An 11228-nucleotide genomic window follows, 5' to 3' on the forward strand; every position below is an offset into this window, starting at 1 on the left:
CGGCACACGCGGCCAGACAGTCGGGGAGAGTTGTCAACAGAGTATTTCCTAGGAAGTCTAGTTTAGAGCGGTTACTCCTTTGCTCTTTGCTCTTTTTTTCTTTCTTTTCTTTACTGTTCTGTTTGCAGCGAGGATCATTTTTGCAGAAAAATTATTATTATTATTATTTTTAAATCTTACGACTGTTGAATCCATTAGTGGCAAGCGGGGCCCAACACAAGCTCGGTTTGGCTGACTCGGTGTTTCTGACAAGTGAGTTGGATGCACCCCGTGCTCCTCGCTCTTTCCTTGAACTTCACTCCATCCGCCCTGGAAAGCGAAGTCCAGCCCCACAGCTGACGCTCGTCCCTTTCCTGCTGTGGCCCCTCCCACTTTCTCTGGCCCGCCCCTCTCTCCTCCCCCTCTTTTTCATTGTCGCAAAAGACTCGGCGGCCCTTGACGGCCGGCGTCGTTCGACAGTCCCTGGAGAAGGAGGAGGAAGAGACAGTGGCGGCTGCTGCGGCGGCTGCGACGGGGTCCGTGGTGCGTGCTGCGGTCCCGGCTGGACAGTGAGGCGCGGGCGGCCGGGCCGGTAGGCTGGGCGGCGGGCCCGGCGGCCGCCCCCGCGCCGCGCCCGGCGGCCCGATGTGGCTGCAGCAACGGCTTAAGGGGCTGCCGGGACTGCTGTCGAGCAGCTGGGCCCGCCGCCTCCTCTGCCTGCTCGGTCTCCTGCTGCTGCTTCTGTGGTTCGGGGGCTCCGGGGCGCGGCGAGCGGCGGGCGGCCTGCACCTGCTGTCCTGGGCCCGCGGCGAGGCGGGCGCCGCCGAGCCCTCTGCCTGCCTGGAGGCGGCCACCCGTGCCTGGCGCGGCCTGCGGGAGCGCGGCGAGGCTGTGCTGCTGGGTCCTGGGGTGCCAGCCCTGGTGGCCAACGGCTTCCTGGCCCTGGACGTGACTGCCAACCGGCTGTGGGTGACCCCTGGGGAGCGGGAGCCTGCCGTGGCGCCGGACTTCGTGCCCTTTGTGCAGCTGCGCCCGCTCAACGTGCTTTCCGAAGCTGGAGAGTCAGTGCTCCTGCTGCGTGAAGGGCTGCTGCGCCGGGTGCGTTGCTTGCAGCTCGGGACCCCAGGTTCTGGCGCTGCAGCGGCCGCCCCCGGGCCAGCCTCAGCCTCTGGACTTGTCACGGGATCCAGCCGCGACTGTGTGCTGCTGCAGGAGGACTTTCTGGCCCACCGGGGCCGACCCCACGTCTATCTGCAGCGCATCCAGCTCAACAACCCCACGGAACGCGTGGCCGCGTTGCAGACTGTGGGACCCACAGCTGCTCCGGTCCCCAAGACCTACACCAGTACCCTGGAGAAGGTCGGAGACCATCAGTTCCTCCTCTATTCGGGCCTGTCCCCGCCTTTACCCACCGGGCTGGTGCACCTGGTGGTGGTGGCCGCCAAGAAACTAGTGGACCGGCTCCAAGTGGCTCCCAAAACGCAGCTGGATGAGACGGTACTGTGGGTGGTGCACGTCTCAGGCCCTGTCAATCCGCAGGTGCTCAAAAGCAAAGCAGCCAAGGAGCTCAAGGCACTCCAGGACTTGGCACGGAAGGAGATGCTGGAGCTCCTGGAGATGCCCGCAGCCGAGCTGCTTCAGGACCACCAGCGCCTCTGGGCTCAGCTCTTCAGCCCAGGTGAGGCCTGGCAAGTGCTTGGGTCAAAGTCCACACCTTGCACCGGGGTGAACATAGTCCATCCTGGAGATGTCCCTCCAGAGCCTGCCAAGGCGACGGTGAAAGGGAGCAGAGGGGTGGTTAAGTCTTGGGCATGGCATCTGACCTGGGGCTGACCCTGGCTACTCCATTATTTAGTGCCTTTGTGACCTGGGCCTGCAGCCTAATCTCTCTGGACTTGTGTTCAGTAATAACAGAGGCACCTACCTCGGAGGGCTTGTATGAGGTCCTAATGAGAGAATGCGGGTCATGGGTTGGTCTTATTATTATTTGTTCTTGTAGGCGAGGCCTGACTTGAGCAGAGCAGTTTAGAGGGTCGGTTTGTAAAGGGGAAACAAGCAGAGAGGCCTGGTCGGTCCCCACATTCTTTTCTCGGTTCCCTGTAGTCTGGCTGGTGACAAGCATGGGCTCACGACACCCCTGGAGGCTGAGATGTGCCTTGGCCATTGTGGCTGCGGTTTTTCCACAGGGAGGTAGTGGGGCCTCTCAGCAGGCGGGGTGTTCTGTCAAATGAAAATGGTCCCCCTTGACTGTTTCAGAGAAGAAAGTCCTGTTCCAGATGCAAGAGATTGTGGTTTCTGGGGTTCTAGTCTGCATCCCTACGTGTAACTGCTCAGGGGTCTTTCATTCATTCAAGTGTTTATTGAACGCTTTTGCCAGGGTCTGGTCTTGCATGGAGAAGACAGAATGAACAGAACAAAGTCCCTGCCTTCGTGGTGCTTGCTGGAATTCTGGGTGGGAGGAAGACGAATATTAGAAAAGTGAAAATCGAATAGATGAGTAAGCTAGCTTTCTAGAAGAAAAGGTACTATGGAGAAAGTTAATCTGTGATTGAGGGTGACCCAAGACGGGTGGGAAAGGGTAGGGGTGGGGCTCTGTTTGGCTCCAATTGTCACAAAGCCACTTGAAGGAGGAAACCCCTAGCAGGCCAGAGCCCCTGAGGCAGGAGTGGGTTTGGTGGAGTTGTGAGCAGCGGTGGGGAGGTGTCTCAGGAGGCGAGGGCACACACGGGAGGCTCCAGCTGGACCGATCCTACTGGGTCTTTGTAGGCCTTAGTGCGTTGGTGGGGGATTCTGTTGTAAGTGGGACAGACAGCAGGGCAGAGACGCCATGTGGTACACGCTTTTAAAGGTCCCCGAGGCTGCTCTGTGCAGACTATAGACTCTACGGGGGCAAAAGTGAAGTGTGGAGACCAGGTAAGAGGTTTCCCGCAGTAGCCCAGGTGAGAGAGGCTCAGGCTGGAACCAGAGTTGTGACTGAGGAGAGGAAGTGGGTGGACTCTGATACCATTGCAGGCGGAGCTGCCAGGACTTGCCAAGGACTGGCTGTGGGGAGTGAGAACTTGGGGGGGACTCCTGAACTGGGGGGAGGGCGTGAGTGGGTGTTGACACTGGAGACAACAACTCAGGGAAGGATAGGTTTGGGGCCGGAAGAATTCAACCATGTCGGGCTCAAAATGCCTGTCAGACAGTCAGAGGGAGACACCGAGTAGGCAGCCCTGTGGCTGAGTCTAGAGGTCGTATAGACTGGGGAGACCCTGGGTTCAGATGCTGTGGGATTGGCGGGGAGGGAAATGATAGAGAGGAGAAGCCCGGGACTGGCCAGGGCGTTGGCGACAGTGTTCTGGGGTGGGACTTCCAGGTGGCTGCAGACAGTGTTCTTTCGAGACCTGGCAGGAGGCACCATTGCCTTTTAACAAGATTTTAGGTTTCAGGCTCACAGGGCTCAAGCAGGTCGGGTGAGGAAGCCAGGCAGGATGACCTTCTCCCACTCGAGGGAAACTGGAACTGCCACTTTCTTCCCTAGGGACGAAAACTCTGTGCCTCTGTTGCTCTCGATCTCTGTTGATGACCTCAGCCTCCCATCAGGCCATTCCCCCTTAACGTGTGACCTTGTGGTGTTACAGGTGTGGAAATGAAGAAGATCACGGATGCCCACACCCCGTCTGGCCTGACCGTGAACCTGACCCTGTATTACATGATGTCCTGCTCCCCAGCCCCACTGCTCAGCCCCAACCTGAGCCACAGGGAGCGAGAGCAGATGGAGTCGATCCTCAACTACGAAGATCACTGCTTCAGCGGCCATGCCACCATGCACGCTGAGAACCTCTGGCCCGGCCAGCTGTCCTCCGTCCAGCAGATCCTGCAGCTCTCTGACCTGTGGAGGCTGACCCTGCAGAAGCGCGGCTGCAAGGGGCTGGTGAAGGCGGGGGCCCCAGGCATCCTGCAGGGCATGGTGCTCAGCTTCGGGGGGCTGCAGTTCACCGAGAACCACCTCCAGTTCCAGGCCGACCCCGACGTGCTGCACAACAGCTACGCCCTGCACGGCATCCGATACAAGAACGACCACATCAACCTGGCTGTGCTGGCGGACACCGAGGGCAAGCCGTACCTGCACGTGTCCGTGGAGGCCCGTGGCCAGCCGGTCAAGATCTACGCCTGCGAAGCGGGCTGCCTGGACGAGCCCGTGGAGCTCAGCTCCACGCCCCAGGGCCACACCTTCTCGGTCATGGTGACGCAGCCCATCACGCCGCTGCTCTACATCTCCACCGACCTCACGCACCTGCAGGACCTGCGGCACACGCTGCACCTCAAGGCCATCCTGGCCCACGACGAGCACATGGCCCAGCAGGACCCCGGGCTGCCCTTCCTCTTCTGGTTCAGCGTGGCCTCCCTCATCACTCTCTTCCACCTTTTCCTCTTCAAGCTCATCTATAACGAGTACTGTGGGCCTGGGGCCAAGCCCCTCTTCAGGAGTAAGGTATAGAGCCCCTGTTCCCAGCTCCCGAGGCCCCGGCCTCCTGTTCGGTCCTGCTGCAGGGCGGGCTGAAGCCGGGGTCGTCATAGGGGTCCTTCTAAGCCAGTGCCCTCGGCCCTCCACACAGAGATAGGAGCGAGTGGGTTTTGAAAGGACATAAAAAGTGACTTTTGGAAGGAGACCACAGGAAAGGACAGCTGTGGATAGATGAGCCCGCTGGCCTCCCAGGGGTGTGGGCAGTTGTCCCCCACCCCACACCCCCACCCCACCCCCGTCCCTGCCCCAAGCAAATCTCAGCATCTGTAAATAACTGCAGCAAAGCTCTAGGTTAACCTGAAGCCTCCTTCTAAAGTGCTGGTGGACCCCCACCCTAACCCCGGAGGGCCTGTTCACTGCGTTGAGGGGGCGGCCCCTCCCTGTGGGCCAGCCCAGGGGGTGGTCTGGTCTGTGCAGGACAGGGTCATTCCCTTCGTTCTTGCTCAGACACCTTTGCCCCCAGCAGCCTCGGTTTTGACCCCAGCCCCATGTGGAATGTATCTCAGGACAGCAGGACTGGTGTCTCAGAGGATGCCGCCTCTGCCCTGGCAGCCGGTTGCCTGTGCTTTTCCACCGCCAGGATATCTGGGAGAAAGACGGCCCCTTGTTGGCCGGCAGGAGAAAGGCTAGAGAGGGAGCTGAGCTTGTTTTCTGGCGCCGTGGAGTAGAGAGGCATGTGGCGCTCAGGTCTGTGTTCCCACATGGTCGGAGAGCCAGGGGCCAGCACAGGAGAAATGTCTCTTCACCTTCCTGGAGGGCTTTGTGGCCGCAACTGGGAGAAAGAAGTAGCATGCGACCTGAAGGCGTGGGAGGCAGGTCTGAGCTCTTGAAGCTCCGAGGACAGATTGAAAATCAGGTGAAAAAGAAACCCGCAGACACTGTCTGTGGAGCCGTCTGGGCCAGCTGCAGGAGAACCCCCCTGTGTGGGTGGCAGCCGCCCTGTGTATTAGCCCGAGGCCACGTCTCCCTGCTGGTTGGTGGGCTTCTCTGCTCTTAATATGGCATATACCCATCCACCGCGCTTCCCCACACGCTCGGGGACGAGCCACGCTGCCCTCATACGGCACTGCGCCGCGTCCCTCAGCTTACGCGTGTAGAGCTGGCCTCGCCAGAGCAGAGCCCGGCAACCACTCTGCACCAGATCACTAACTCCGCGGAAGGTGGTAGCTCCAGCCTGTCACTGGGCCAGGGGCTGCCTGCCTGTGCAGATCGGAGCCTGGGCGGGCGCCACCACGGCTGTCCCCATGGCCAGCTTCCCTTAGTGCTCCATAGCTGTCCACAGGGTTGGCGGCGAGCAGTAACGGCTTGTTTTGTTGATTGAACAGGAAGACCCCAGTGTCTGAGTGAGCCGGCGGTCCTGCAGCCACCGACTGACCGTCCTGCTGCTACGGACAAGGGATCCTTTGCAAGCACCCACCCTTTCGTGCCTTGTTGGGGACGCCAGTGACGCAGAGGCGCGTGTGGATGTTCAGGAGTTTACACGGGGGAGCGGGAGGGGCGGGGCCCGTAGATCTTTTGTAAGCTTTCGACTCAATAAAACGAACCCATATGGAAAATACTTGAAATTGAACTCACTCCTTCCACTGTTCCCCTTTCCTCTGGCCCAGGAACTAGACCTCTTGAAAAAAAAGACTCGTGTCTGGGAAAAGTTGTGGGTTTTTTCTCCTAATTTAATGTGTTTCTTCGCAACTGAAGTTTTAATTTATTGTGGAGATTTTGCTGGACGGCTTTGGCATCCACTTTAGACAGTGAATCTTGGCGGTGATTTCTGATCTCGCCTCCGGGGGTGGCGTCTGGGGGCCGCGCTCATGGCCTGCGTGGATGGCATGGGTCTCGGGTCATCCTCAGGTTTGCACATTGTCTCTTTCTTAAGAGCCCATGGAGGTCTGTGATTTTGTATTTCTGGGCTTCTGGGGGAGTGTTTTAACTTTCTAGTGATGATTGTTGGGTTTTGAAATACCAAAGCTTTCTTTTGTTCTGTTTTTAAATAAATCTCTTTCAAACATCATGAGCGGTTTGTGTGTGGTTGAAACCTTTGGAGCCATCCTGCCTCCCTCCGTCACCAGGCTTTCAAGGGGGGGGGGTGTCTGAAGCAGAAGGGCTGGCAGCCTCGCTCCCAACAGGAAATCTTTTCCCACATTTCCACCTGTCAGAGGAGTCCGCTCAGGTGCGGAGGCGGCCTCTGGTCTGCTCCCCTGGGGGGGGCGGTGGGGGGGAGCTAGTCCAGCCCAGTGGGCTGCTAGAGCAGCACCATCCTGGTCCTTTTCCTGCTCCCATGCCCTCTCCCTCTACCTGCCCTCTATAGCCTAGATTTGCCTGCCCTGGGTTCTGCTGGCCATAGGGCTGGGCAGCAGGGGAAATCCTGGGTGGGCTTCTGCCGGATGTTCCCTAAAACTAAGATCTGACCCTCGCCTTTGTGGGGAGGAGAATGGAGCTGCCCCCACGCCCAGCTGGGAGCAGGGCGTGGCGGTCCACCTGGGGAGGCTGTCCTTTTAAGCACCTGACTCACTGGAAAGCCGGGTTTCTCTGCCAAGGAGCTGAGCATCTGGCCCTCAGCAGATGGCTCGGAGAGAAAGTAAACAAAGGTCGGGCTTGGTGACCAGCTGTCCTGGTTTTCTAGTGGCTCCAGCCCCATGCACCTTCCACTCCTGCTCCGGATAGTGCAGAGCTCAGAAATACCTCTTCCCCGTCTCCCTCCCATCCCAGCCTGGGGCATTGGCTGGCTTGTGCATTTCAGGGAGCAGAAACTTCATGGGGTGCAGTTGGGTGTGGCTGACGGTGTGATATGCTCTCTAGTTCCCTCTAGTTACTGCATTGTAGGGGAAGCTGTTTGATGCGAGGGCCACCCTTCATCACCCCACTCCCTCTGTTTAACCTGGAACCCACACGTTGTAGGTTCCCAGACATGGAAAAATGAACCCACATACCTGGTTCCTGAAAGATACCTCCTGAACAACCAAAATTTTAACAAACTGCTATTTGTGGATTATAGCTCTCATTTAAGCGCTCACTGTACGAGTATGTTAGGTGTTTTACATGAACTTGGCACTATGTGGGGAGGGTGTTGCTGAGGGTTAAGATACCAGTTTGAGAGATGAGGAAATGACCTCGGACTGAGTGATTTGCCCAGGATGGCTCAGCCTCTGAGTGCCAGGCTGGCTGGCAGGCAGATGGGGCTGGCTGCGGGCCCGGCCTCCCTCTGAGCCCCGACACTCCCTCTCTTTCTCCCCACCCTGTTCCTGTGCTGGATTCCGAGGGGTGGACTGGGCTAAGGCATCCTCGCCCCCTCCAGGATGGCATCAGCAGCCCGCTGTAGAAGTGACTCGGTTCCTCCATTCAGCCCCCGTTGCAGAGAGCAGATGCTGGCAAATGCATCTGCTTGGGGACCCTGAGTGGGTCCACCTCACACAGTCCACTCATGCACTGAGAGGCGCTGTGTTCTCAGCCTCCTGGGTGGGGTGCACAGAGAGTCTTTATCAAGTTGCTTTTTCAGAGGTGAACACCTGGTATGGAAATTTGGGTTGCATACTACCCAGCTGGGGGACAAGCGCTCCCCTCTGGGGTCCCTTGATTCTGAGGCACATTCTATATATGGCTCCCAGCAGGACTGGGCCCCTACTGCCCGCCCCGCTGAGGAACTCGATAAGCCTCCCTCCCCAACCCGGTTTTCCTCCCTCCATGTGACGCTCCCCCAGGCCCCCACTCCTGTCCCTGGCTTTTCTTCTCAAATGAGCAGCCTGCAGACCAAGGCACTAACCACGAAGCCCGTGGCTCCTCCAGAGGGCTTTTCCGAGAGGAAGTGGGATTCTCCTGTGAATATTACTGTAGACTCCATATTTGTGTCTTGTCCATTCCCCACAAATCCATACGCCGGATCCTAATGTGATGGTATTTGGAGGTGGATCCTTTGGCAGGTGATTAGGTCACGAGCGTGGAGCCCTCATGTGTAGGATTAGTGGGGACACCCGGGAAGGTAGCAGCCTGCAACCCAGAAGAGGTTCTTCCCAGAACCTGGCTGTGCAGGCACCTGGACCTCAGACCTCCAACCTCCCAGACTGGAAGGGATCCACAGGTTCACAGGACCTTACCTAGAGAAGAAACGGGAGAGCTTTCTTGCTCAAGAGTTCCTAACCTTGCCGTGGCACCGCCCTACAAATTGAAAGTTTGCAGGTTTGATTCCGGGTCAGGGCACATGCCTGGGTGGCCCAGCAGGTCCCCAGTTGGGGGCGTGTGAGAGGCAACTCAAACACATTAGTGATTCTCTCCTTGTCTTTCTACTCTCTTCCCTTCTGTATAAGAAAGCAAACCTAAATAATAATAATAATAATAATAATAATAATAATAATAAATATTACTAAAACCCCCTGTTTAGATGCACACCCAGCCCTCAGAGCCCAAAGCACTGGCCACAGGCATTTAATTCCGACTGACCAGAGCTGGTCTGGTGAGGATCAGCTTGCCTGGGAAAAGGAAAGTATTATTAATACTGTCCCACCACGTGAATAGTGAGTGTCTGGGACCAGCAGAGCCGGCCAGCCTGTGGGTAACTGCCTGACAAGAGCTGGCCACAGGGAGGCGCATGGGAGGCTGAGAAATGGAGCCCCAGAAAGGCACTTCCGGATAACTCTCCTCTCTTTTATATTGGTGCAGTTACAGCTACGTTTTCTTTCTCGGTATTCTCACACCAACAGAAAGCCTCATGGCTGCCTGGAAGAAAGATTACATTTCCCAGACTGCCTTGCAGCTAGGAGTGCTGAGGGAGCAGTTCTGGCCAATGCGATTAGTTAAAAATTTCACTTCCCTGCTGAGGTTCTTCAATTCCATTATAATCATCATCATGTCTTTATCATTCCTAATTTTAACAAATGAGCTAGTTCTAAGGCTAAACTACTTCATCAAAAAGGAAAAAAAAAGACCTAATAATACTTATAAAAATATTACAGAAAATTTTCAAATTTTAAACTTACTTAAAATAAGCAATTAAAACTTACTGTACCTGGCTGGTGTGGCTCGGTGGATTGAGCATGGGCCTGTGAGGCAGGGGGTCGCTGGTTTGATTCCCGGTCCGGGCATGTGCCTGGGTTGCGGGCCGGGTCCCCAGTGGGGGACACATGGGAAGTGGCCACGAGTTGGTGTTTCTCTCCCACTCTTTCTCCTTCCCTTCCCCTCTCTCTAAAAATAAATTAATAAAATATTAAAAAAAAAACTTACTGTAAATGCAATACTTAACAGCCAGAGTCAGAAAGGTACTGAGGCTTTCCTGGTTTTTACCTCCTTGAGACATGTTTTAAGTTACTTTCAAACAAAAACCTGGTTAAGTGAGTGTCATGTGCTTAACAAATGCTTAAGACAGGTCCCACGCAAAGTTCTGGAGCAGGTTTGGAGGTTAGAAGAAAACGAAAAAATAAGCTGCTCAATTCTTCCCAAGCACACACACGCAGGGGATACAAGTGGTTGAAGGACACACTACTTACACAACTCCAACTACCACTGGAGTAAACCCCGTCTGTTTTTCAAACCCAAATGATTAGCCTTGTAAGTACAAGGCCTCAAAAAATTGGTTAAAAACTCAGAATTGTTCCTCTCCACGGAAATCTTTAGTAAAAGGCGAAAGATTTATACGATCTGAAGAGAAACCAGAGTATGTCAAACAGACCTGGCCCACATTCCTCGGGTAACTGTTACCCCTAAATATATAATGGTGATTATTTACCTGAAAGAGATAATCACGTCTTCCTCTTCTTCAGACAATTCTGTGAGAGAATTATCATTTTGGAGGGAAATATAATTTAAAGGAAAAAGGAGAATCTAGTCATTTTATAGGGCAGAAATTGTTTTATGTGCAGTGCATTCTGGGTATGCAAATGATCTTCGCCGCCACGCCCCGGTTTCCAGAAATACCTTAAATAGATCATTTGTTTTGGTGCTGGGACTGGGACTACCACCAGGGGGCAGAGTGGAAGACAGATTTAAGGAATACGAGTATAAACCTGAGCCTTGTCCAACAACAAAGAATCCGACTCTTCTACGCTGGCTGGCACTACAATTAAATTTCTTTTGGACATAAAGAAATAAAATAAATAAAATTATAAAATAAAATAAAACTTGAAAATAATTACCCTCAGAGGATATCACTATCATTTCATCCTCGAGGAGCGCTCTGCGTGATGGGGGTGCCAAGTGCGTGTGGTCAGCACTGATCACAGAATGTTTGCTGACATCTGGGCAGGACTTTAAAGAATCCACAGCAGAGGGGTGGCCAGGGCACTCTGGCAGGGAGGCACAGTGCTGCAGGGGTGCCAGGCTAAGAGCTTGGATTTCCCCAGAAGGAAATAGGGAAGCGTGGAAGAGTTTTAAGAGAGAGTACCATAATCAGATCAGCGTTTTAAGGCAGTGGTCTCAACATGGGTGGTCGCTGGACCCACAGATCAGCCTCATCTGGGTACCTCCTCCTAGACATGCAATTCCTGTGTCCCACCCATTCCAGACCTACTGAATCTGAAACTGGGAGTGGGGTCCAGATGCTGGGTTGTAACAAGTCCTTCGAGGGATTGCCTCACAGGCCAGCTGGAGAACCACCGTTGGACAACCATTCTGGCTACTGCGGCAACTGCAGGGACCAGGAAGGTGTGGAGAGGTGATTTAGGAGGCTGAGCATTATATGGAGAGAAATATGTGGTGGCCTGGATGGCGGGGCAAGGCCTGGGAAAGAGTGGGATGGGAGGAGAGAAAAACGGCC

At 55.3% G+C, this 11228-nt stretch overlaps 1 protein-coding gene and 1 non-coding gene across 2 annotated transcripts; one reads left to right on the top strand and one right to left on the bottom strand.

The window, feature by feature from the left end:
• The first annotated feature begins 337 nt into the window (after positions 1 to 337).
• Positions 338 to 6487, top strand: KIAA2013 (KIAA2013 ortholog). The gene is made up of 3 exons (XM_037045210.1): positions 338 to 1657; positions 3603 to 4456; positions 5815 to 6487. The coding sequence occupies exons 1-3, from the start codon at positions 625 to 627 to the stop codon at positions 5830 to 5832; spliced, it is 1905 nt and encodes a 634-aa protein (XP_036901105.1). The 5' UTR covers positions 338 to 624; the 3' UTR covers positions 5833 to 6487.
• A 3531-nt stretch (positions 6488 to 10018) lies between these two features.
• LOC118986400 (U5 spliceosomal RNA) lies at positions 10019 to 10134 on the bottom strand. Its single transcript, XR_005066369.1, has one exon. It is a non-coding gene; the product is annotated as a U5 spliceosomal RNA (small nuclear RNA).
• Positions 10135 to 11228: the final 1094 nt, after the last annotated feature.

Source organism: Sturnira hondurensis, unplaced genomic scaffold (genome assembly GCF_014824575.4).
Source record: "Sturnira hondurensis isolate 20B ecotype Veracruz unplaced genomic scaffold, ASM1482457v3 Scaffold0004257, whole genome shotgun sequence".
Lineage (NCBI taxonomy): Eukaryota > Metazoa > Chordata > Mammalia > Chiroptera > Phyllostomidae > Sturnira > Sturnira hondurensis.

What these genes read in the sequence shown, in the direction of transcription:
- KIAA2013 (XM_037045210.1), top strand. Translation starts at nt 625, where the DNA reads ATGTGGCTGCAGCAACGGCTTAAGGGGCTGCCGGGACTGCTGTCGAGC. An exon ending in GGCTCAGCTCTTCAGCCCAG is followed by an intron (nt 1,658 to 3,602) that starts GTGAGGCCTGGC and finishes GTGGTGTTACAG; the next exon opens with GTGTGGAAATGAAGAAGATC.